This window comes from Apteryx rowi, unplaced genomic scaffold, assembly GCF_003343035.1.
Source record: "Apteryx rowi isolate R43461 unplaced genomic scaffold, aptRow1 scaffold_251, whole genome shotgun sequence".
NCBI classification, from domain to species: Eukaryota; Metazoa; Chordata; class Aves; order Apterygiformes; family Apterygidae; genus Apteryx; species Apteryx rowi.
The window spans coordinates 634,445-659,197 of NW_020448875.1; the positions used below are offsets into that span (position 1 = coordinate 634,445).

A 24,753-nucleotide genomic window follows, 5' to 3' on the forward strand; every position below is an offset into this window, starting at 1 on the left:
ATTAACATCCAGGGGACAAGCTTTAAAAACAGCATTCAGAGAATCTGCATAACAGAAACACCAGAGGTGTACCTAGAGCATCACACACAATACGAAGCTGGAATATCTATGCCTCTTCTCCTTTCCCATCACATCCATGACCCAGTTTCCTCTTGTGCCGCCAAAACCCCAAACGCCCTTCCTAACCTGGCTTGCAAACGCTCCTCTTTCCTTACAAACGCGCTCCTTCCGTAGCCAATTAAATGCAGTTCTCCCACCGGTCCTCTTCAAATGAAGTGATATTTAACCAGGCACCACCAGGCAGCTGCTCTACAGCCGAGCTTGCTCTGTGCATCATTCGCCGGTTCATTGCCTGCGATGACTCTTGGGTGCTTGATGCAGGAGACCTCCGATTCTCCTTTGTTCGAAAGTAACCTTGCGTGCTTTAGGTACTACAGSAGTAAGTTACAGCAACCCCGTTAAATCCTGCCGCACCTTTTCCTTTGCTGTCCACAAATTAAACATCTCTAAGAACAAAGAGACTTGTTACGAGAAGACACGTTCAGCCAAACCCTGTTTACTCCAAGAACAGCAGGGAGAACAAACTGCTTTGGAAGGAGTCTGCTGGGAAACTCAGATTTTTTTTCTCTTCTTTCCCTAGGAGTGCAAATTAATGTACTCTGAAGAAGTACAGGAACTGATGGCATTCATTTATACAGCCCTGGTTTGTACGTGCTCGAAAAGAAAAATCTGGGAGCTGTCTCACAAGCGTCTCGACTCTTGACACAGGGAGAAGTCCTTACCCTGCTCTGGCCAGGGCGATCCCAGCTGACGAGATGCAGAACACAGGCTGAAACTGGTGAACTGGACAGAAAGCGTTAGTCTTTCTGTAACGGCCTCCAGAGAGGAGGTTCAAAGCACCCTGGTGCTAAGGCTGTCATAAGAATGAGAACGAGCTTGACGCCCTTACCCGCCATGCTGCCTTGACAAGGCGCACGACCACTTGTGGGCAGTGCAAGAACACTGCAGGTCAGAGAGGAAGATTCCCAGGCAAGAGAACCGTATTTATTTCTAAATCCCTGAAAACGGCTATTGCTCGCAGTTTGATTCAATGCTCTTTACACTGCTGTGTGGCACAAGTCACTAGTAGGGCAATCGCCTTCATTTCTTCACGAAGCTGATTTCTATATACTGCCTGCCTAATCTAATTTCAGAATTTGCTTTTTTTTTTCTTTTTTTTTTTTTTTAAGTTTTGAGGTTTTTTAGAAAATAGGGGGTGGCCCGGGTCCACACAGGGGAGAAGGGGTTTTGAAGGAAGAAGCACAAAGAAGGTAACCGCACACATTCAACCCCTGCCCTCTGGATTTCCTGCAAGGTCTGTCTTTCTGCTGGCTCGCTCTCTGCCCGCTCTAAGGAAAGCTCCTGCAGATGAAAACACAAAAAACTTGATGGAGCATCCACTGCTACAGAAAGTATGCACTGAACAGACAGAAGGATACATACCCTGACTCCAACAGAGTTTCAGAATGAAAAAAAAGCAAAATAACGAGGAGGGAGTTAACACTGGAAGAAGCACCACCTAGGGATGTGCACACTGTCCATATGCACAAGGCCTTAGCAAATCAAGACAGGTCTCCTCTTTCCAAAACATATGCTCAAACAGGGCAGATGCAAGGTAGGTGAAAGCCTCTAGTCTGCGTTATGCAGAAGTTAGCCTACATGGCCATAAAAGATCTTACAAACAAAGAGTTACATTAAGAAAAAAAGCTTCCTACCAAAAACCCCTTGCAGAATTGGTTTGGTTATATTCCTCCAAAGGCCATCGATTTGAAGCAGGGAAGCATGAGAAAGTCAGTTTGCTAACATTTCCGTATTTCCACTGATCTTGGGCCTCTCCTTCTCTTATTACGGCTACTAAGAACGGCRTTTCTAAAAATAACCAACCAGCACTGGAAGCAAAACTCCCAGGAGCCCTACCAAACCCCTCCATCCTCCCAGCAACGCTTCCGAGTCTAGTGCTCAGGTCTCCCGAGCACAGCCAGCAGCCTCCGAGGCAGCCTGGGAATCAACACCCGATATGAACTATGAGACACTGATTACTCAAGTAATTTATTACTTCCAGGCTGACCAAGAGGCTATTTACATGAGCAAATTAGATGCTTTAGAGTACCATTGAATGTGTCCTGAAGCTTTACCTCTGATTTATATGCCAGCTCAGTTGCTCTCCCCTTAATATGTTGTTCATTGTAGCTGAATTTAACGCTGGTATGATGCATCGCTTTTACTTTTAGAAAGTTCCAAACCTCCTTTTTACCCGCAACTGCAAAAGGCAAAGGCAAGAGTAGCACAGTTTCCTTAAACACATGAGACAGCGTGCTCAAGCAGTACCAACAGACTGGGAGATGAGTCACCAACTATAATAAACCATTTTATCTCTCGTGGAGACTACAGAGAATAGGTGGTATTAGTTTAATTTCTATTCACGGCTTTGTGGATTCCTGACTGTTGCAGTATGTTTAGAAGAAAGATGTTGGGATCAGTCACCCCAAACTGATCATTATGGTCCTACTGATCTTAATCAGGAGGCAATCATGAATTACTCACTTGTCTCCCATTTATATGTTTGTATCGAGTTATTTCACAGCACTGCCTGATACAGAACATAAAAATGTGAATACTTCACACTGAAATATGCCACTGAATCAGCCCCAAGAGGGAAAGAGGTTTAGCGAGAAATGGGCAAGTACAAGACATGACACCTGACTTAACAAAGGAGATGTGCATCTCTAGGGAAGTGAAATAATTTTGTTTTTTTTTTTAAATTAAGAGTATTGACTAGTTTATATGTGCGAAAGGAAGCAAGCAGAGTAAGAGGAGATAAGATTATGTCTGAAGTCCTCYGAGGAGCCTGGAGAAAAGGAAAATYGGCTCTGACAGCTAACATGCTCTGCCATGAAGGAAAGGGGCTTCTAAGGAGTGAGACCCTAATGGACACAGTCCGAGGTGTCAGGAAATGCTGAATACCACCTTTGTCAGGAAYGGCAGCAAATCGCCTGCACAGGAGAGACACGTTTCTCATGTGACCTCAGTAAAAGCAGATCAGCCATGTTTTTTATTTTCCTTCCTGTTTTTCACAACCACTTGTAACTGTATTGTCTGTTTTGGGTGCTGTACAGATTAAGGTGAATTCTAACCTGAGCTCAGCTTGAACTGATCACCTTAGAGGTGAGCTCTAACCTACAGCCAATACGCAAAACCACTATTTATTGACTAGTATTGATGTAGCCAGAAAGTGGCAGACTGGAAAATAACATTGAAGAAAGGACACTGTTAAAGGACACATTGAAACAAAGCATTAATGAAAACATACAGTATTAATGAGATAGACGGTCCTGCAGAGAGACACCTTCAAAGCAGCTCTCTGTTAAAAGCTTCTCTTTAGACAGTAGTGAAAATTTTGCAGTATGCTGGAGACCTAACCTTGCAAAGGGTTCCTAGATGATACATCTATTTTGAAATCAAAATTAGCAAAAACAAGTTCATCCTCCAATGGAGAAAGAATTTCTGGCTGCATTTTTTACTTCAGATAAAACCAACAGGAGAACTGAAACTCAGGTGATAACATCTCCAAGGAAACAGCTGGAAAGCTTCTGTTCTTTGCAGATGCTGTAGTATTCTGTTATACGGACACATTGCACAATACCATACTTTGCACCCCAGAAAAATCACAGACAAGGTCTTGGTAAGATGCTGCAAACTATGTATGCAGCAGGACAGATTTCTTGTACTGTGTCTCCATGCAGAAGAATATATTTCTTCATATCAGTTTGCTAAAATTAGTAACACGAATGCTTTGACAAGTCATTTTTTAATATCTGCTGTACTTTTTCTGCTCTTGTCAAGAGAAGTGTTCTTTAGCACAGAGGAATTGCTACTTCCTCCCTCCAGACATCCCAAGCCCAGATGTTACTAGCCAAAAGGAGAGAAACCATCTTCACTTTTGCGCCTCTCCTTCATTGAGAAAGACCTGGTATGGACATTTCTTAACTGTACAAAATTCCCCGTTCAGACTGACTCCCATGCAGCGGGACTAGCAAAACAGGTTTGGCGCAAGCCTTCAGAAAACAAGGAACCAGGATTCTGGAGAGCACAGGAATGTCTTTAAGCATCTGGCTATTGCCTACACATTGTCCTCACGCTCTGGCCCTTGTCACAAGTACTTGCTGAGACGATCCACTACGCTATTCTACTTCCAGTGATGTTACACAGCTGAAAACACACTGTGAGAGGCTGTTCACTTTGGCACTCAACCACCTGGATCAAAGTCATGCAGCTTTTTGTTGTTTTGGGGGAGCAGGGGGTAGGATTATTATTTTTAAAAGTTCTATATTACAGCTGTCCTGCTAAAGTCCCCCAGCGTAAAGGAACCTTATGCCAATAAGAGTTTCTCCTCCCAGTTTGCCAGTTTCCTCAGTTATACAACCTATATGGCTGTAAAAGCTTCCTATAGCTACTATAACTTAATATATTGATGCGAGAGTGTTAGCAATAAAGGTAAATTCATGCACACAGGCAGCCCTGACCTTGACTTCACACACCCGACCCCACGGGCTGATGCCGCTTTTCTTAGTCGCAATGCTTGGAAAACGAAGCGGGAGAAAGGGCCGCAGCTCCTTCTTACACAGCTCCCTTCCTCATGATAACGTTTAATGTATCCTAAAAGCACATCTGTCCGCCGTAATGACGGTGCCTGCAGAAAGACTCTAAAAGGGCGGCTGACAATTTTCTATACTCCTAAGTTAGGCAAAGCAGCCCTGAACGATAGCAACCTGTGATGGGGCCATAGCAGCGAGCTCAGTCTTCGGAGGAGGAGGAACCCCGCAGTCATGCAGCCGGTCTCCTTCGGCACTAAGAGCAGGATGATTCCCCGCAGCGCGTCCTCTGGCACGTTGCTCGCAATAATAGTATTGTGCTGGGCAAAGCTAGGCTGGAACTTGACTCCATTACTAAGAAGCATCTGCTGATGCTCATTTTTCTACCTAATATGATGAATGTTCACAGCAGTGGCGCTGGCTGCAGTGGGTTCATTTTCAGATTAAGGTGTGTGTGGGGGGGAGAATAAAGCAAAGGTACCTGAAATAACAGCAATTTTCCATGACCCATGCTCTTCTTTGGCTATTCTTTCTGCTTCCTCCATGAGCAACATACCAAATCCCTATAATGGAAGAAATAAGAGGAAGAAAACAAAAAGTCCCGTTAAAATAGAAAAATATAAGCAAGGTCAGATTTCAAGCACTAGTACAGACACAGAAGACTCATATTTTGGGCACAGGAATGATCAAAACCTTATTGTAGGCGAAGGCAAAACGGCTTGAGAAGAGTTACTGCAGTAGAGGTGTACTAGCACTAACCTTTACAGTGGAGCTCTCTCAAGGTTTTTTTCTGATCAAATTATTCACAGGTAATTCTAATGTCTGACTGCTTCTCAACACAGAAAAAGAACGAAGCTAAACCCAGCAATTTGAGTCAAGTTCACGTGCATCTCGTATTTCCTGGCCCTGAACGAAGCCGTCCCGCTGAAATAACCAACCCTAAAACCACCAAGATGCATCTTCACAGCTGCCTGACCGGACCCTTAAAGGCTGAGTTTATGCTAGTGAATTAACCAGAGCCAGAGCATGGACACTGGGACGCAGTTGTCCATACTGCTAAGAGGATCCCTACCACAATTTTGATGGGGGACACCACGGAYGCGGCCAGACTGTGGCAGTCAGCTGCAGAGCCAGAGATGGGTCCTGGTGCTGCTTGCTTTTCCAATATAGATGTTGTCTTAGTGCCTCGCGATCTTTATTTCCACAACCCCTCCAGGAGTCAGGGGTTATTAACACTTCAGAACGAAGAACCGAGGCAAGCAGTGACCATACAGCTTGTCTGGGGCTACCCACAAAGCCAAATGGCTGTGGGACCTGTAGGACTCTTGCAGCCGCGGATTCGTGCTCAAAGCCTGCGCTGCTCTTCATAGCTCATGGGACAACTGTAGGGCTCAGCTCGTGGAACGCGAGATGCCAAACCACAAAGAACTGCAGAAGAACATGTTAACATGCTGGAGCAGAACCGTGCCTCTTTTTACATTTGAAAATCTTGCACGGCTGGAGCGCTACTGGAATCAAAATAATGCTTCCAAATGAGGGACTAGCTTTTCCACTCTATTTAACAACTAAGGTGGTCCTATACTCTGAATAATTGATTGGATTAATTCACATGTAACATTAGGATGCAGGAATTATGCTCGGCTCTTTGTCCATCTGTTTTCCCGACAAGGTGTACAGACTGGGGCTGTGGTGAAACTGAAGTGGATGTGATTTAATTCTAAAAACATTTAATACTTGTAGGCATTTTTAAATAACGCATACAACTCTTCAATCTAAAACGTTCTTCTAATCAGAAATTGTCCTCACCAATTGCAAAGAACAGTTTCTGCTTAACCTCTCGAACACTGACTATTCTGAATGAACATCAGTGCGTCATATGCCATGAAATCTCAATTTCCAGCCTATTTTAATGTTTGTAGCTGGCTACTTTCAATTGATTTTTTTCTTTCTCTCTCTCTCTTTTTTTTCTTTTTTTTCTTTTAATATTTCAGATGACCACTTTTTCCTTTCTAAATTTTGAAATGTTAACCATTTTAGAGTGGAAACATTCGTTCTTTTTTTTAAAGCTGCTGCCTTATGGCCATACGTCATCACTGTCCAACAAAATTGCATCTTAATGCATATACTCGGGGAAAGATTATTAAAAACAAGGAAGTTAATTTAAAACATCAGCCCTGAGCATTTCTGGCACAGAGGACAAAGCGATTGCTTTTTTTAAAAGCTCAATCTTAAGGTTTAAAATCTACCGGGGCCTAAACTCAATCACAGTAGCAAAAACCCAGAAGCAACAGGATTTTAGCATGTGAAATGCAAGAGGAGGCTTGATTTCAATTCTTTTCCTACTGCAGCAGACTATAATCCAAACAGCTGAATGAATCTCGAAGATTAAATAATATTTTGCACCGATTATATCGGGGAGGGATGAGAAAGAGGCACAGGGGAAAAATAAAGATGGCTTGGAGTACCTGATGCTGAAATTTCGAAGGATCCCTGCTGCTCACGGGGACCACGCTCCCGTACACGTGCAGCTCCCGGACAATGGAAACACCTCCTTTCAGCTCCGGTCTGAACGACTCCTCTGAACACTTCCGCAAGCGCAGAAGGCCAACGAGAATATCCTGCTCTGGATCTTCATAGGACAGGAAGGTCTCCCAGCCACCATTAGCCACATAATCTCTTCTAACTAATTCAATCTGGTCAAAGAGAACAAGCAACGAAGAGCACACAGAGAAGGAGAGAAAAGAAGAACTTAGGAAAAATACTTAAGCAACATGTTGAACAGACCAAAACCAATTTCATGGATCCATAAATTATTATGATTCAGAGAAAACACAAAGTGCTTCCTTAAAGCCCAATTTAATTCTAGATGGATTTTAGCAGTAATGGATAAGAACTGAAGGAGCTATTACTGCAGTCATATTAAAGATAAAGCATGTGACTACTTTAATAGAAATATATTTGCCAACAGGATAAAACTAGTCTTCCATGCCCATCTGCAAGCTCTCCAGAAGGGCTCATAACCCATATATAGCTAGCTGGTGTGAGTCAGAAATCTAAAACTATTTTCCTTAAGTTACTTGGGTTTCGTAACCACTGCAAAATCAATGGGGGCAACAACTCTTTCCACTAACCAAGGGACTCGTGCTAACTGAACTTCAACTCCAATTACAAATTAGCTAATGTAGAATGAGCAGTTTCACACCTGCCTTCAGTGAACCTGCATTTAGGCAGCATCTCTACTGCTCTGCAAAAGAAAAGGCTTGAGGTGTCTACAAAAGATGGTTTGCTAAGCAGCAGTCAACTCCCTTACTAGCTATGAATTAGTTCTCTCCAGCAAATGTGGATGGATACACCTACATTAGCAACCGGTGTAGGGCAACGGAGCAGATCTGAAATGGTTGGTGTTGAGTAAGAAGTCCTAAAAGTTTTTGCAACGCATCATAAATTACATATGCGCTCTACAGAATCAGCAGGAAGTGCTGTTACTCATTCAGAGAGTATTGGAGACACCAAAACCATCTGGACGAGCACACTGATAACTGACCGGTAACAACGTATGGCTTGCCTTGAACCTAATTTACTGATAACAATCTAGATAAAGGCGGTTCTGAAGACCACAATGAGTAGAAGGGAAAAACAAAATGAGGGTTGACTGCCTGTGGCAAATACGATAAAGACTGTGCTTGGGTAGAAGAAATTAGTTCTGCATATCACCTAGAAGCTACAAAAAGTAACTGATGGGTAAAAGAGCAGAAAGAAGAAAAACTACTTTTTCAGAGGACACTTAGCATCATGGGGAACCTAGCATCATCAAGGAGCAGCCCCAGGACCCAAGAAATGACACAAGATCAGACTTCCCTATGGCAACATGAGATGTGATCAAATCTCATAACGGTAGCTGCGCTTGTTTGTAGTGGAGTTAACACTCAGTTAATTTGATGTATCCTGTTGCTGATGATATTAAAGTCACATCTCTGGTGACATAGTGAGTCACTGTATTTGGGCTGTGAATTGAGCTGGTAAGCTGGACTAGCTACCCATCCTTGCTGTAAGGATTTCCTCAYCCACCCCTAGCACCTGGTGAGCAGACCCAATTTCCCAAATTGGTTAGCTCAACAGTTGAGCGCCAGCAGCCCTCACGTGGTTTGCAACACCGAGGGCCTGAGGACCACATAATACATGTTTGGAGGTTTTCAGTACAGACTAGTTCTAGTCTCATCCCATGAACTAGGCACCCATTAATGGCTGGAGTACATTAGCTGCACTTCTGGAAGGCACCTTCTAACTTAATCCGAAAGGAATCAGGTTTGTGCTCTTCAAGACCGCTCTGGTGCTATCCCAAGTGGGGAATTAGCAGAAGGAAGGCTTTTGAAGCAAGTCCTGATCTGAACTTAAACCATCACGTAGACACACCTGCCGTCATTTAGAGAGACTCCTTTAACCACAGGAGTTCGGCCCTGAACGGCAAGCACCACCGGATGCCCTGCACTGGTGTTTCCAACGCTTCCTTCCCGACAGCGCRGTACAGGATTGACCCCTACGTACACCTTGCCGTACTCCTCCCAGTAGTACTATAAAGACTCAAGCAAGGGGCCTCGGTATTTTTCTGCAAATCCTCTAATGCCCAGAAATCCATGAACTAAAGATTTGTTTACAGAAAAGCCACGTGGGATCCTGTCGCCTCCCCGCTCTGCTCCATGACGAAGCCCGGGTGAGCACAGCTCACAATTAAACCTCTTACYGACTACAGAAGCAGGGCTCATTTCAGCGCTGACGTACAGCGCACAGGGTAAGCACCCAAACAGATGGCTGCGTATGTGCCAAATTCTCCACGAGGGCGGCTACGCTCCGGCTTGCTAAGGAAAGCTGGCACACGCCGACCCAGGAAGTCTGCTGTTATCTACGTAACTCCAGTAGTAAAATAGAAATGTAGAGGGAGATAAGAGGGCATAAGATCTGTACAGTGCTCAGATGCTGCAGTATCATACACGGAACTCGCTGTAGAAAAGTAGCTGGGGTAAAGCTCACTGCTAATATAAAAAGAAAATAAAAGAAAAAATACTAATAAACACCGCTATACTAAGAGTTCAAAATGGCAAGATATGAGAATTCCCAGGCTTCTCCTGAGAACAAAAGAAAAAAAAATGGAAAATATGTCTCTATTGCTTGTACTCCAGTAGGGTCTACATGCTCCGTTATGCTTACGCAGTCCAAAAGACACTTGCAGGGAGAAATGAAGAAAGATAACATGAACCTCCATGGACAGTTTTGATATTGTGTGCATATTTACTTAAGTGGACTAAATCTTCTGCTCTCCTCACCTCCCTGGGCACAGAGGAATCTAAGATGCAGAGATGCCCTCAAAGGGGTAAGAGCCAGCCTGGATCACCTGGTGCTTGGCTGGTGCATAGCTATGCGCGGGTTGGTGAACTCCACCGTGGTAGCCCGGGGCAGGGCCTTGCCTCTGAGCCATCCTGCACGCTGGGTAAGAATAATCCTCACTAGGGCAGATCGCCATTTCAGCTTGCAATCCTATTAAAGATGCGGCACAGTCTTTTTTTTAAACTTACTCTGACTAATAAGGGAAAATCCCAGACGGAGACTACACTCTTGACCTAAAGCAGCTACTCGCAGCTTAAAAATCTGCCTTATGCCTACTAAGGCTTGATATCGAGATTGCTATCGTGATTCAAAAAGCATCTGTTTTGCAGAAACAGCAGCCTCTACCTCTTACATACACGAACCTGTATTAGTGTTACGGCAGCAAGTGTAACAGAGCTGCCGTTGCCCCTCGCCTTTCAAAAGCTGTCACTCCACCACCTCTTTTCAGCAACCACTCACTAGAGCGTTTTAAGACTATTACGTAGCACTATACAGCTTTAACCACTCTAAGAGCAAGCAAATGCCTTTCGCTGCTGTGGAGAAATGCCACTAATTGAAAAGGCAGCTTAGAGGCAGTTCCGTAAATAAGCAGCTATGGGCAAGTAATCTGTTTCAAATTGATTTTTTTTTTTAATATTTCAAAATACTTTTAAAAGCAGACACACCATCACCATTATATATATATTAAAAAATAAAAAAAAAGAAAACTAACATACAGCCTACTGATCTTAACAAAAAGAAGTTGCATAAAGTGTAACTAATTATAGGAAGAGACTAATCACTTTTAGATCTGACATGATAGCCTCTCTTATCAAAGGGATGCGCTGTTTACTTTTGAAGACAAGGAAAACATCATAGCTTGTCATTAGTCTAAAGCACATGAAAAATTATACCATCTTCAGAATTTCTCTCTCGCTTGCTGTCATGATAAATTTTGCTAAGACTGGATAATGACATCCTCCTGCCACTCACACAGATGAGTTTAACAAAGGGAATATTCAACATAACATTGCTTTGAAAACCCTGTGATAAGCTATTTGCTAACTACCCAAGAAATCTACAATTTAAATCAGATTAGCACTGCTGACATCTTTGGAAGATGTTTTGTGAAATGACCACGGACTAGATAACAGGAGCGGAGCAGAAAGGCTGCATGGCCTATGTACAAATGAACCCGTGCAGCCCCCGTTCTTCTAGAAATCTGGTAAGAACAAGATAATTCATTTGGACTCAGAACCCATTTCCATGCTGGATTTCTGTTACGTAGTCAGCAAGATGGGAAGTATTCCACTCCATCTGACTTCACTTAACGGCAGGAGAAAAACAGAATATGGCTCCCAATAATCTCCAGTTTGCAAAGTGAGAACATCGGCCAGATACCAAGCGCAGCAAATATTCACGCTACTTAACTTTTGGCACCTAACTTCAGAGCCTCTTTGAAGCCTAAATAACCAGTGGAGCTGCCAAAACGCAAGTGAGAGGACCTCTGTTAGGAACCTCTTTTTGGGCTGACACATGGAAAGTCTAATCACAGTTTAGTCACCTACGTTTAGAGAAAGCGAACACGTGCCCATTGCACAGAAGAGGGGAGAGGTATGGAAGTGTCGTTCTGATTCAGCTTTCTACCCAGGGGTAGCAGTACCTTCTGTCTGGCACAAAGAATTCACGTTTGAAGGTAAAGGCAGTATATGACTGACAGACTCTACAACCCTCCATGGGGAACGAAAAACAGAGGGCTGGATTATAACAGCACCATCATTAATTTGGGAGGCAGCACAACTGACAGAACAGGAGAGGTTACTGGTTTTGTTTTCCTAGATTTGTCTGAGTCACCATGTGTTGAATCCATCTTCCCCAGCTTTAGATKTTTATTGGGGAGACATCTTCATCTGAGCCAGTTATTCCAGACTTTCCTTACTGTCAGCAAAAAAGCAGAAAATAATACTTTCAGGGTGTGACTTATTGGCCACTGCATCACGTATACCAAGGTGGATCCCACCCTGTGCAACCTTAGAAGGTTCATCTCCTTAGGTCCCAAATGTGGCCATGGACATACTGATCATTTTCTAGAAGGACTGATCCCATCTTGGAACTAGAAGGAGCTACGGAATTAGCTGCCTAAATTTGATGCCTGAAGTTCAGCAGCACGTATTTTCCTTTCTCTAAAAGAAGCATGGCAATCTTTTTTGAGGACTATTTTAGGATTCCAGAAAGAAAAAACACAGCATATGTATCATACGCTAAACAGATCTACTCACATATAAATATATGCACACATGTGCAGAAGTCTGTCTATCTACATACACGGTGTTTGCCCAGACGAACAGGCACACTGACACAAAAGGCTGTAAATTCAGCCTGCTAAATATTCATTCCTGTTCAGCATGTACTACTGTGTTTTTGGTATTTTCTAAATACAAATTTGTAATGGGACAGAGTGGGGGGGGGGGAGGAAAGGCTGAGAAGCAGTAGAAAAAGCTGTTTATTTTGCGATAGCGGTGCAAATACTGAAATAACTGGTGTCTGTAGTCGGTTTATTGAACMTAGTGGTCCATAAATTTCAACATGTGACTGTGCTCAAACAAAAACCATCCAAAGCTGCAGTGAATAAAAATGAAACATTGGAGCCAGTTACAATGGCAAACCACAGGACTGGATGTGCAACAAACAGGTCCCAACGCCTCCACACCAAACACATATAACAAATTGTGTTGGAAGCAAACTCCTGGAGAACAGACAAATCCTACCTGATAAGGTCTCACTTTATGGTGAATTTCTTGAATTCCAACCTCTCTCGTCCTTACGTCACGACACTGGGAAAAGAAAAGGAGAGAAAAATCGCATGGGAGAAGTACATTAGGCTTTGAAACGTACAGATTTCCAGCCACCCGTTGGGTTCAGAATTAAGCTGAAATAGCGTGAAGTTGCAAGAATGAATTTCAAATGGGTAGACTTCAAAATAAAATGCTCACCGATCCATCCCTAATATACCTTGGAAAGAGGTCTTAGTGCTAAATGGAAAGACATGCTGGTAAAAATCAATTCACTAAGCAACCATTATGTCTCACGAGAAAATGTACCCTTTGATTCACAAACAGCGGGGTCTGGAGGGAAAGTCAACATACATGAAACAACAACAAGAAAAGACTTTGACATTATTCATTTTTATCCTACATTGGAAAGTTCTGACACTGACAAAATCTAAACTAAGGCACCAGAGAGGTCCTTAAAAAGCCAATTTTTGAGTCTGAACAACCCTCTTCTTGCTTTTAGACGATAACACGAGAAGAGTAGCAGAAGTCCTACCCAAACATAAGAAAGCAAAGCTAATGCTGATGCAGCATCCACAGAGCATCACCAAGGCTTGGGACCAACGATACACAAACTAAGAACAGCCAAAAGAAATCTTTCCTCCTGTAGAAATCTGAGGAGAAGACAGAGCTCCAAGCTCAGTGCTCGAGAGCTGGGTTATAGCCTGCATAAGTTTTTACGCTTCTCAGCAGTACCAATGAAATTAAGTAATTTGGCACCCATCCAGAGAAGCGAACAGTTGTGGTCGTATAAGCTCTCCTACTGCAGAAGACTATGTGCTTTCGCATCCTAGTGGGTTCATTGTAAAGATCAATGCTAACCTTAACCCAACTCTTGTCAGCAATTAAGTGCAGCCACAATCGTTTTACCCAAAGCAGCTGAGGTGCAAATGCACGTTTCATTCCACTATCTTYGCTGTATTTGGAGGGAAGGAAGATAACCTTCAGCAATGGGTTATAATTGCTCTAAYAGCAACACTTATCTGTGCGTGTACCTACAAAGACTTTTAGCCAAGAAGAGAGCGTGTGAAAATCCAATTCACACAAAATACCTGAAGCACAGAACAAGCATAGCTCCGTCCCATGCCCTGTTCCCCTCTGAATGCTTTTAAATTCCATTATCAATGTAAAACAAAAATCTCCCAAAAAGCAGAAAATAAATGTTTTCTTTTTGTAGTGGGATTCATTGTAGTACACAAAAAAAATCCTGGGCTTCTAGAGCAGACACACTGTTCTCTGCTTTACAGTTTCCTAACCAGCAACCACCACTTCCACTCTTCATTAAGAATCCCAGAACTGAGAAAGGACAACGTATTCTAGGATGCTGCTTTAAAATTCTGCGTCCCAATGCAACGTCCACGTATCTCTGGTTCCAGACAGCGGCTGGCAATCATGAAAGCAGCATCCTGTGCCTCCAACAAGCTGCTCAGGGATCATTTCTTTCCAGCAATCACAGCCACAAGTTGCAGTGTTGCCGTGACTCAGCCTCATCCCCCCAATGCTCTCCTCACCAAGCCATTCCACAAAGACGGTGCCAGAGCAAGTGAGCTGGCTGATCTTTACTAGTGAGCCTACACACACCTTAAATACATAAGATTCCTGCAAGTCCCTTCCTGGCCTTGGMCTTCTCCTCTCCTCTTCCAAGCTCAGAGAAAAGAGGGAAAAGCACATTCATAGTTTACTCGTACAACACAAGGAAAACGTGACAGTATCTTACATTTCAAGCTATACTGCAGCAGACTGTCTGGTTCCTCATTCCACCAGCTGCAGTGTTTCTGCCTCACTAAATTAAAATCTGTAATTATCTGCACAGTAGAGACTTTTTTTTTGTTTTTTAAACAGATTTGGTTCTTCTGAAAGCAATGACTGTCAGCCTGGCAGGCCCTTTAAGCCTCAGCTCAACCACCAGGCTCATCCCTGACTGCCACGGATCAGATACCCCTGCTTCTCCAGCTGGTCTTAATCAAGTTCAGATCAAATGATGTGGTTTCAGTATCAGACCCAGGGAAGAATTCACTAGTAGCCCTAAAGAGCTCAGCTGAAAAGGCTGAACTGCAGCACGGAGCTTGTCTCCCCTGTCTGGTTTTGAAGTGAAAAGTCAGCAGGAGAGATGGAAACTGCAGCGGTTGGCAAAGCTGTCAGCCAAATCCTGGCTTGCTGCTGGAGGGAGATTGGGAGGAATGATTTAAGGAAAAGTCTGAGGTATCAGCTTAGGAGAGATTAAGTTGGTATGGAAAGCCCAGCTGGAAGGAAGAGTCAACTCCAGAAGTCTGGAGTTTATTTTCTGATCTTTTGCACTACAGCTGCAAGATGCAACGGAGACGGCAAAAGCAGTGAGCAGTTAGATATGGCCCAGGGAGCTATCTGCGTTGAATACTAACAATATAGTTGCAGCAGTACAAACCTGTGTGGGGCTATTGGTACACACGTAGTAGCTGAAGCCTTTACTGTCGCTTCTTCATTGTCCTTGGCACCCAATCAACTAGATTAAAAGCTAGCTTGCGTACATCTACCAAAGCTGCAATYACCATATTGGCCCAAACCTTTCCTTGCAGTTGTTTCTTTCACCCTCCCCCTGATTAGGGTAAAACAAAATCTAACTCACTCATCCAATACTCACTGACTGCAACGTTTAGTACAAAAGCAGAAGCAGTCRCACATCTGGCTTTGGCTTGCGTTTCACTCCTTGTATATCATGGGGCTCATTATAGTCTAGGTTGCCCCATTCCAGCCTCTGTCCCATCCCCGTGGATGCAGCAATGTCTTAAAACCTCTTTAAGGAAAGGTGAGTTAGAAATGGGATACACTAAATCATGATACAAACACATGAAGCAGCTGTGGGGAGGACCTGGCCCACCTGAGCAGTAGGATACCAAAGCAGTTAAAGGTCTCCGGAATAGGCTCAAAAGCATGAGGTTTGTATCATGCTTTGTCTAGGAACTTGGACATGACTTTGCTGGAGGCTTAAGACAGTGCAGGATCAAACCAATTGACAAGTGGCTTTTGGGAGGGAGGTGCAAACTCAGGACGTGTGGGTTAGATAAGCAGACAGTGAGGTGGATTGAGAACTGGCTGAATGGCAGAGCTCAGAGGGTTGTGATCAGCGGCACAGAGTCTAGTTGGAGGCCTGGAGCTAGCGGTGTCCCCCAGGGGTCAGTACTGGGTCCAGTCTTGTTCAACGTCTTCATCAATGACCTGGATGAAGGGACAGAGTGGTCCCTCAGCAAGCTTGCTGATAATACAAAACTGGGAGGAGTGGCTGATACTCCAGAGGGCTGTGCTGTTCTTCAGAGGGACCTCAACAGGCTGGAGAGGTGGGTGGAGAGGAACCTCATGAAGTTCAACAAAGGGAAGGGCAGGGTCCTGCACCTRGGGAGGAATAACCCCATGCACCAGTACAGGTTGGGGGTTGACCTGCTGGAAAGCAGCTCTGTGGAGAAGGACCTCGGAGTGCTGGTGGACAACAAGGGGACCATGAGCCAGCAAGGTGACCTTGGGGCAGAGAAGGCCTACGGTATACTGGGCTGTGTTAGGAGGAGCATTGTCAGCAGGTCGAGGSAGCTGATCCTCCCCCTCTGCTCAACACTGGTGAGGTCACATCTGGAGTGCTGGGTCCAGTTCTGGACTCCCCAACAGGAGAGATATGGAGCTACTGAAGCAAGTCCAGCAGAGGGCTACTAAGATGATGAAGGGACTGGAGCATCTGGTCATAGGAGGAAAGGCTGAGAGAGCTGGGACTCCTCAGCCTGGAGAAGAGAAGGCTGAGGGGGGATCTCATCAATGTGTCTAAGTATCTGAAGGGAGGGTGTAGAAAGGATGAGGCCAGACTCTTCTCAGTGGTGCCCAGCAACAGGACGAGGGGCAGCAGGCACAAACTGAAACACAGGCAGTTCCACCTAAACATGAGGAAAAACCTCTTTCCTGTGAGGGTGACTGAGCACTGGAACAGGTTGCCCAGAGAGGTTGTGGAGTCTCCTTCCTTGGAGCTATTCAAAGCCATCTGGAGAGGGTCCTGTGCAAGGTGCTCTAGGTGACCCTGCTTGATCAGGGGGGTTGGACTAGATGATCTCCAGAGGTCCCTGCCAACCTCAACCATTCTGTGATTCTGTGCAAACAGGGAGCAGTGTCAGGGCAGACTATGCGGGGCACCGTAGCTGCTGACTGTTACAGTGACCTTCTCATAAAATCAAGTTTCAGTAGGTGTACCTGCTTTTGACTTCAAATATAAATGCAATTTCTCTCTCCCCTCCTCCTTTCCACCCCCGCACATATATTTATTTAACCTTAGAAATATCAAGAAAATCAAGTCTCATTTGTTTGYGCTGAAATCTCTCCTGGAAGATTTCTCTGGCCTCAGACTAAGAGCTTTCTTCCAATTGTTCAGTCAAATAAGTGCATGCGTGGGAAAGAGAAAGGAAGAATTTCTAATAGTGTAAATTAAAAATAAACCTTCTTGCTTTCTCTCTGGTTTAAAAGGTTTCACTCTGTTAAAAACGGGAACATCATAAACTAGTTACCAAGTACCTACAGGGGTGGGGGTAAGAGTTCTAAACAAAACAAAACAAAAATCAATCAAAACCCTCAAAAACAGCTTCTTGGAAATATCCTCAAGGTGCTTTTTAGCCATTGAAATTTTTTTTTTTTTTTAAATATCTTTGCAGATGATTTTTTTTCCAGCAGCAAACCTACCCCCTATACTGTCTTCTGGTCATCACTTTCCTCTCAAAAACAACCAGCTCCTTGGCATAAAGTCGTCAAACAGCTCTCTCTCCATATCAGCCAACAAATATTTTACCTGTGTCCCAAGATCCTTCATCCTGGCCAAGGCAAGCTCTCTCAGGTTCCCATGCTCCACTCCAGAGCTGACTAGTGGCATTGGGATATCTCTGCATACAAAAGGAAAAACAAAAAGCTCAAGAAACCTGCATTAAAAGACATTAAACCATAAAATGCTATTATGGTCACTGAGGCCAAGATCCCATATAGCAGCCCATAGAATTTATCTGAATTACCTTTGTTTCAAGTCATTGGTTGAACAAGAAATAACACAGGCAATATCAACTAAAGACAGAAGGAAAATGGAGAGGGAAAAAAAAGCTAGAGAACTTATTTTAGTAAAAGACTGAAGACAAAACTAGGTCTTTACAATCCTGAGAGGCAGGTTATAATTTTGCTCTCAATTCTTCACTTGGAAAGCTGAAAAAAGGATCATTTAGTCCAGCTTGTGCCTAGCCTAGGACACCAGGTCACAGTATCCGCTGCGGGAGACCAGCAATCGGAACCAGACCACATCTTTCTGCTGTGTCTGAGCTGAATGCCCATCAGGGAAAACTCATCAGAATTACATTTTTAAACTGGGAAGCTAACTGCTTAAAAGATAAGTAGTCCCATTCAAGAAATGATTTGCAGCCAAGTCCAGACATAAAATTTAGGGCCCTCCTGTGGGAATGGGAATTGGTGAGTGTGCAAATGGCAAGATGTCTTCCTGAAGTTCTCCAAAGGAGGTACTAAAAAGAAATTTGAAAGCAAAACCAGATTTGGCCTCTTCAGTGCCTTCCACGGCAGCCAATTTGTCTCGCTAGACATAATGTAAGCTGGACACCAAAGGAGGAATTATCCATTGAGATCAAACAGAAAAGAAGATATTACGCTATATTATATACAGTAATTCCAAATGATTCCCCCTCTTCTGGCTCAAACTCTACCCTGGTACCTCCGATAACCCACTAGACCCCTGGATATAAGGGGTAGCAATGGAGAAGGCAAAAAGGCATGTGAGCTATGTATGGTGGAAAGCACAAGTCGGCTGTGAGAATAAAGYAGGAATTATAACTAGCGCTGGAGCAGTTACCTATAACTAGACACAGGTAATCTTCAAAAGCAAGAAAACACCGCTTATAAAACTCCAGAGTATTTTAAAATTAAAAACACTCTAAAAAGACACAGACAAACCTACTCAAGTACTATACAATCCAAAACCCCTCAGATTTTCTACAGGGAAATAAGAACTATACAAGTGTGAAAAACACTTGGTACAATGTAGAACAATTCGGTCTCAAAATGCAGTTCACATACATCCTTTGATGAGTATTCCTCCCTTTTCTTCATCTCTACAAGCATCCAGCAGAGTAAAGAAGAGAATATCACCAAAAAACATACAGACAACTGGATGGTTCAGGGAATTGATAATGCAATTAGCTTAATCCATCTTGGTTCAGTAGTGATTGAAAGTCATCACCATCGAGCAGCTGTCTGATRACCTCTATAAAATGTATTAATGGAGATCTATTCAGTTCCTTGAGGACTTGTGTTCACATCACGGCCGCCATCAACAGTCACTATTCTGGGCAAGAGCTGTATCAGGGTAATGGTCTGAAAGGGTCCTGCAGACCTGATCCTTGTGCTGCTTCCTTGTGTTGTGGAGGCCTGAGACACTGGCAGGGGGCAAGAAAAGGAGTTTTTCTTTACTATTAAGAACGAAAACAAGCATTTCAGATTCCAGGATTCTCCTCCTATTTCAGCATCAAATGCAGTCCAATTTTGGTACAACTTTTGCCAACATAAAGCTGGGTCCTGGGGGCCTTGTGGTTTACTTATTTCCTCCCGCTTTCCTCGACCTTCTTTCCCTAAAGCCAAAGGGTCTAAGAAAGCTTCCCCACCTCTTAAACTTGCGTAACAAAAAGTTGAGGCAAAATACCATTAGCTAACCAGTTCATTTATTCAGTGGATTTCTCTGAGTAAATAAGACACTGCAGAGCCAACACAACATACTTCAAAGAGCTTCAATTAGAGGAAATGAGCACTTCACATTGTGACTAAAGGACACACGGGAGGAGAACAGCATTTTCATGAGGGCATGTTAGATCTACAGTGATAATCTAACTGAACGCCTATCTTCTAACTAGGGAACAACTCCAAAAAGTCAGGCTGCACGTATTTCCCCTAAAGGGGCACAGATGAAACGCACTGACATCTTCCAGTAGTAGGTCTTTAGCAAAATCCAGAGTCATCTAAGAAACAGTAAATAAACTACTGCAAATAAATGAAAGATTACAAGATATAGTAACTCGAGCCTCTTATCTGCTGACTAGGGAACAATCTAAAACAAAACGTGTATGTGAAAAATAAGCTTTTAAAAAAAAAGAAAGCAAGGAAGAATTTTTCTCTCCCCACTTCAGATTAGGGCAGAATATGTAAATAAATATTCTATGTACATCATGGGTATACACGATAAATGTGTATTCTGAACAGCCAAAAGACAACATTGCACTAGTGATTTAAGGACTTGTTAAAATGCTAAATAAATTCAGGCTAAATCAGGGATTTGGGATTAAATCATGACCTTATTAAACTTAATGTGCTATTTGCCAGGACCTTCAGAGTATATTTAATCTTTGATTTTTCAAACATATTGTGTTAGCAGTTGTGATGCAGTTGATTCATGTACATGGTGGAAATCAAAAGACCTTGATTCTAGCCTTAACTTTGACTTGTTAGATGATCTCAGTTGACTAACGTATTTTATTTCTCCATGCCTACATGTCCCCATCAGTAAAGTGAAAATAACATTTACATAAAACACTGAGATCCGCAAGAGGAAAGGTGTCACGCTCTCTGGCATTACTGCTGTCATTTCACACCTTCTTACACACCAAAGCACTTAGGGGTRCACAACAGGTTCACAAACATTCAGGTTAAACAGAGTATTAAGCATCTTGGACAATCACAAAGTATCCATGAAGACATTCTCTTCCAACCAGCCATTAGCAACATCCTCACAATCATTTTGCACATATTTAACCTAGTTTTCTGAAGCAGAAAGGCTTCTACATTGTTCTGTCAGTGACACCTCCTCCGTGCTCACCCAACTCCTTAAACTGATAATTTTGAACATATGCGACGGATTACAAAAATGTTGAGTCCTTATGCTTCCTGAAAACCTGGCAATAGAGGACAGAGATCCCAAACAGCGATCCTAATAGGGAAGAGCATGGCTGGCTCAGCCTTTTGCCGCTGTTTTGTTTGCTAGAAAATGTGCATGCGTGCATCAAATGGCCAGTTGGTACGCAGAAAGCTCAGAACTTGCCACCTTCTGGGGCAAAAGATGAATCTGAAAGGATTTTGGAAACAGAGCCTGAAATACAAGGTGTGGAGGAAGGAACTGTGGAAGCAGAGTAAGATGGAAAGGGCCTGGGGAGGTTGCAGCGGAAAGCAATGGGAGACTGGGAAAACGTTACTATCCCCAGTGAAGCAGTGCTGGAAACAAGGACAAACATTTTAGAAATCAGGCTTTGTTCATTATTCTGCTACAGAATAACACAATGATCCTGAAGGCAATTTAGATCAAAGTAATAGCTTTTGCACTTTGCGCTGGAGGTGTCAAAATCTGTAATCACTAAGAACAAATTTCAGATAACACGAGCCAGTCAGTAAGAAAACAATTATTCCACTGGAACATAATAACTGACAACTGGATGACAGCTGAACGGAGGCCTCTGCTGCTGACAGAAGAAATCTCAGTCCAAATAACCAGCACACAAGGCACAGTACCGYGAGTGAGAGCTTCCCAGGTCTGTGTTCCTTAGCAGAAGACCTACTAGGCTGCAAACTCATAGTCCTGCAAAACGAACAGCTTTATTCTCAGATACAGTGCTATGCCAATAACATCATGAAGAAATGGACCATTGTGTCTATATTGGAATCCATCAGGAAGAGGGAGGCACACAGGGAGAAAAGACAAGAGTTTTGCCTTTGGAAATGCTTCTACAAGTGACACGAAAAGTCTGTGGGAATATCAAGTAACTATATCCTGTAAGACATGTTTTGCTTCCTTTATCAGGATCATATTTCCTCTTTTCAGAACTCAGCTGCAGCCCTCAGTTCTCAAAGGAACAAAGAACTGAAGATGGGATCTCCTGGTCTCTGAATCTGCGTCTCAGTTACTACAGACTGTTGGATCACAATCACATTCATAAATCTAATCAAGCTTCACCATAGCAATACTTTGGTTCTCTTCCTCTGTGGTAAATTTGGAAAGGTGCTCCAGAATCTCATTCTTATGATAGACAGAAAATTCCTAGCTTCCTGCCTCATTTTATGCAAGGTTACTTTGTATTTCCTTCTTTTGTACCCAAATCAATTTTCCTATTTCTTAAAAGGTTATTTCCCCTCTCCGATATATTTGCAGAGACCATCTATATTCACATCTAACCTTCAGACAAAAGACAGATGCTCCTCCACACAGATTCCCATAGAAGTTCATTTTCTTGAAGAGTATTTCAGATAAGGTCTTACCAAAGCCTTTGTATAGCTGCGTTAATACTTCCCTCTCTAAAAAAAGAGTTATCTTGAATGAAATGTTTTTCAGAGCTGCATTCACCAGGGACTCATTTACCATGTGACAGACGACTAAGACCCCAGAAATTTTTCCTCTTCTGCTATTTTCACATGATGATCCTCCAGTTGCAGCAGAACCCCCTCAGCATTTGACCTCAGACTTCAACAACTAAATCTCATCCCATCTCTATCACCACCAGATCCTCTTGTAAATCCTCTTTCAATGACACTTCCCAGCTTTGCATCGTCAGCCAGGGTTCCTCACTGCCCTACTACCTTTTGTGTCATTTCAAATAAATGAAACTTTGAGTAAGGTTAGTTTTTAAACGGATGTTTGAGAAATGCCATTAACAATCCTTTTCAAAGCCACTCCAATGTTTCTTGTCTTGAGCCACTTTCTTCTCTACCAGGTTTCTCTGCTTGCTCCTGCTCCATTACATTTCTGATATGGCACAAAACCAAATGCCTTACAGAAGTCCAGACAGGTGAGATTTAACGCATAAGGCTTTCTCATTCTGCATGCTCTCGGGGAGCTATGCATTAGCACTGTTTCCAGCTCATGTAGCTGGAAATCAACTGAATATTGTCTGCACATACAAAAATGGGCAACTGTGGCATAGCCTCCCTTCCTAATATCAGACAGATGTAGGAGATAACAGCAGAAAAAGGATCCAAGAAGGCTCCACATTGAAAATACAGAGCTCAAATGCAAGTATTACCTAGCCCTCTGGTAGGTGGGGTTCTAGATGGGATTAATGGCACTGCTACCGTGCATTTATGAAAACCCTCCAACATCCATGGGGAAGGACAGGAAGACACGATAGCTGGTGGAGGGGGGAAAATCCAACGCCTCACAATTCCTGCAATAAACACAGGAAACTTAATCCGCAGCCTAGCAGCAATTATCCATCAACATCACGCTACCCGTTCCACATCCTATGTTTTAGTCTGACTGGCAGCGCAAGCAGGGCCTCCAGAAATTTTGAAGTATATGTGGGCGCATTAGAGAGGCAGATCAGTTTAAATATCTTCTTGTTTTACTTGGCCTTTCCCATAGTCAGACAGAAGCAGTTTTAAAAATCTTTAGTGCATTAACAATTAGGACTAGAAAATAATAAAAGAGTGAGTCACATCTTGCTGTAATTAAAGTAATGACCCCTCCCAGTGCAATAAATCAATATACAAGGCCCACCAAAGAACATTACCTCTGAACGCGGTACACACGTGTCCACGGTGGGACGAGAGCCAGGATCCTCGCCACCAGATCCACAAGAGTGCTGGGGGGGTAGCTCTTGTATCTTCCAGTCTTCCAGAGCTCATACAGACCAGTGCCACGGATCACTAGTGTTGGATAGAGTTTCATCCCATCTGGGCGAAAGGCAGGATTCTCAAAAAACTCCTGGAAAACRGAACAAAAATTTAAGTCAGAGAATAACAAGCTAGATTTCCTGGGGCTTTAGTGCCCCCCAGCTAGGCAAAAAAACCCAACAAAACAGATTGCAAGACAGATTTTGTAAAAACACAACTGGAAGTGCAATTTAAGAATTACTGGCTTACACTGAGTTTCCAATATTTATCAGTCTACAGCATTTTCAGAAATAAAAGAGTATATTCTAGTCTTAGGGAGAAAGGCACTGAAGAAAATAAACACGCGACTGCTGTAAGTCAGATTTGTGCATTACTGCTACCTTTCAGCATGAATTCAATAGATTCAACAGATACTGCACCATTTATTGTAACAGACTTTACCCAGAATTAGAACAATAGAAATGAGTGTACTTATCTTCAATCTCAACAGACCACATTCAGAGATTAATCAATGTGTCTGGGACACATCATTTGAATAGCAATGGAGAAAAACACAATTATTCTTCAATGATGTTCTGAATAATCCTGGAGAATGGAAGGACAAACTGCATCCCCTACTTACTCTCCTATGACTAAATACCAATACAGAACCACAAATTGAATAGCACTAGCTCATACTACACAACAATTGCACTGCTCTTTTCATATTAAATTTCAGTAACAAAGATTAAAATCACTTACAAAAAATGAATAAAAAAAACCCCAGCAGCACTCTGCATGAAGTAACCATTAAATCCACTTAAGCGATGACACAGCCATCATTTTAACAGTGTCCAGGGGCAAATCTAATACCGGATGACACTAATGTGCACTTGAAATCCGCAGCTTGACCTGTCTCCAGGATGGTATGCTCACAGCAGTAAAGAAATGCAAATTCTCTATGCCAAGTTAACGGTTGGCGACTGGGCGTCCCCAGTTGCTTCGCTACCTTCAGTGCTTAACAGCACTTCACAAAATCACAGAATGGCTGAGGTTGGCAGGGACATCTGCAGAGCATCTAGTTCAACCCCCCTGATCAAGCAGGGTCACCTASAGCACCTTGCTCACGACCCTCTCCAGATGGCTTTTGAATAGCTCCAAGGAAGGAGACTCCACAACCTCTCTGGGCAACCTGCTCCAGTGCTCTGTCACCCTCACAGTGAAGAAGTTCTTCCTCATGTTCAGATGGAGCTTCCTGTGTTTCAGTTTGTGCCCGTTGTCCCTCGTCCTATTTCTGGGCACCACTG

General features: G+C 43.2%; 1 protein-coding gene across 2 annotated transcripts in view; it reads right to left on the bottom strand.

Moving 5' to 3' along the window:
• Nucleotides 1-24,753, bottom strand: part of ELP3 (elongator acetyltransferase complex subunit 3) — an 89,481-nt gene that overhangs the window by 13,804 nt on the left and 50,924 nt on the right. For both annotated transcript variants that reach the window (XM_026066962.1, XM_026066963.1), the window contains 5 exons: nt 23,365-23,558; nt 17,619-17,709; nt 12,761-12,826; nt 7,097-7,324; nt 5,113-5,194 (listed from right to left, as the gene is read on the bottom strand). In XM_026066962.1, the coding sequence (XP_025922747.1) occupies nt 5,113-5,194; nt 7,097-7,324; nt 12,761-12,826; nt 17,619-17,709; nt 23,365-23,558 (661 nt within the window). The remainder of the gene's footprint in view (nt 1-5,112; nt 5,195-7,096; nt 7,325-12,760; nt 12,827-17,618; nt 17,710-23,364; nt 23,559-24,753) is intronic.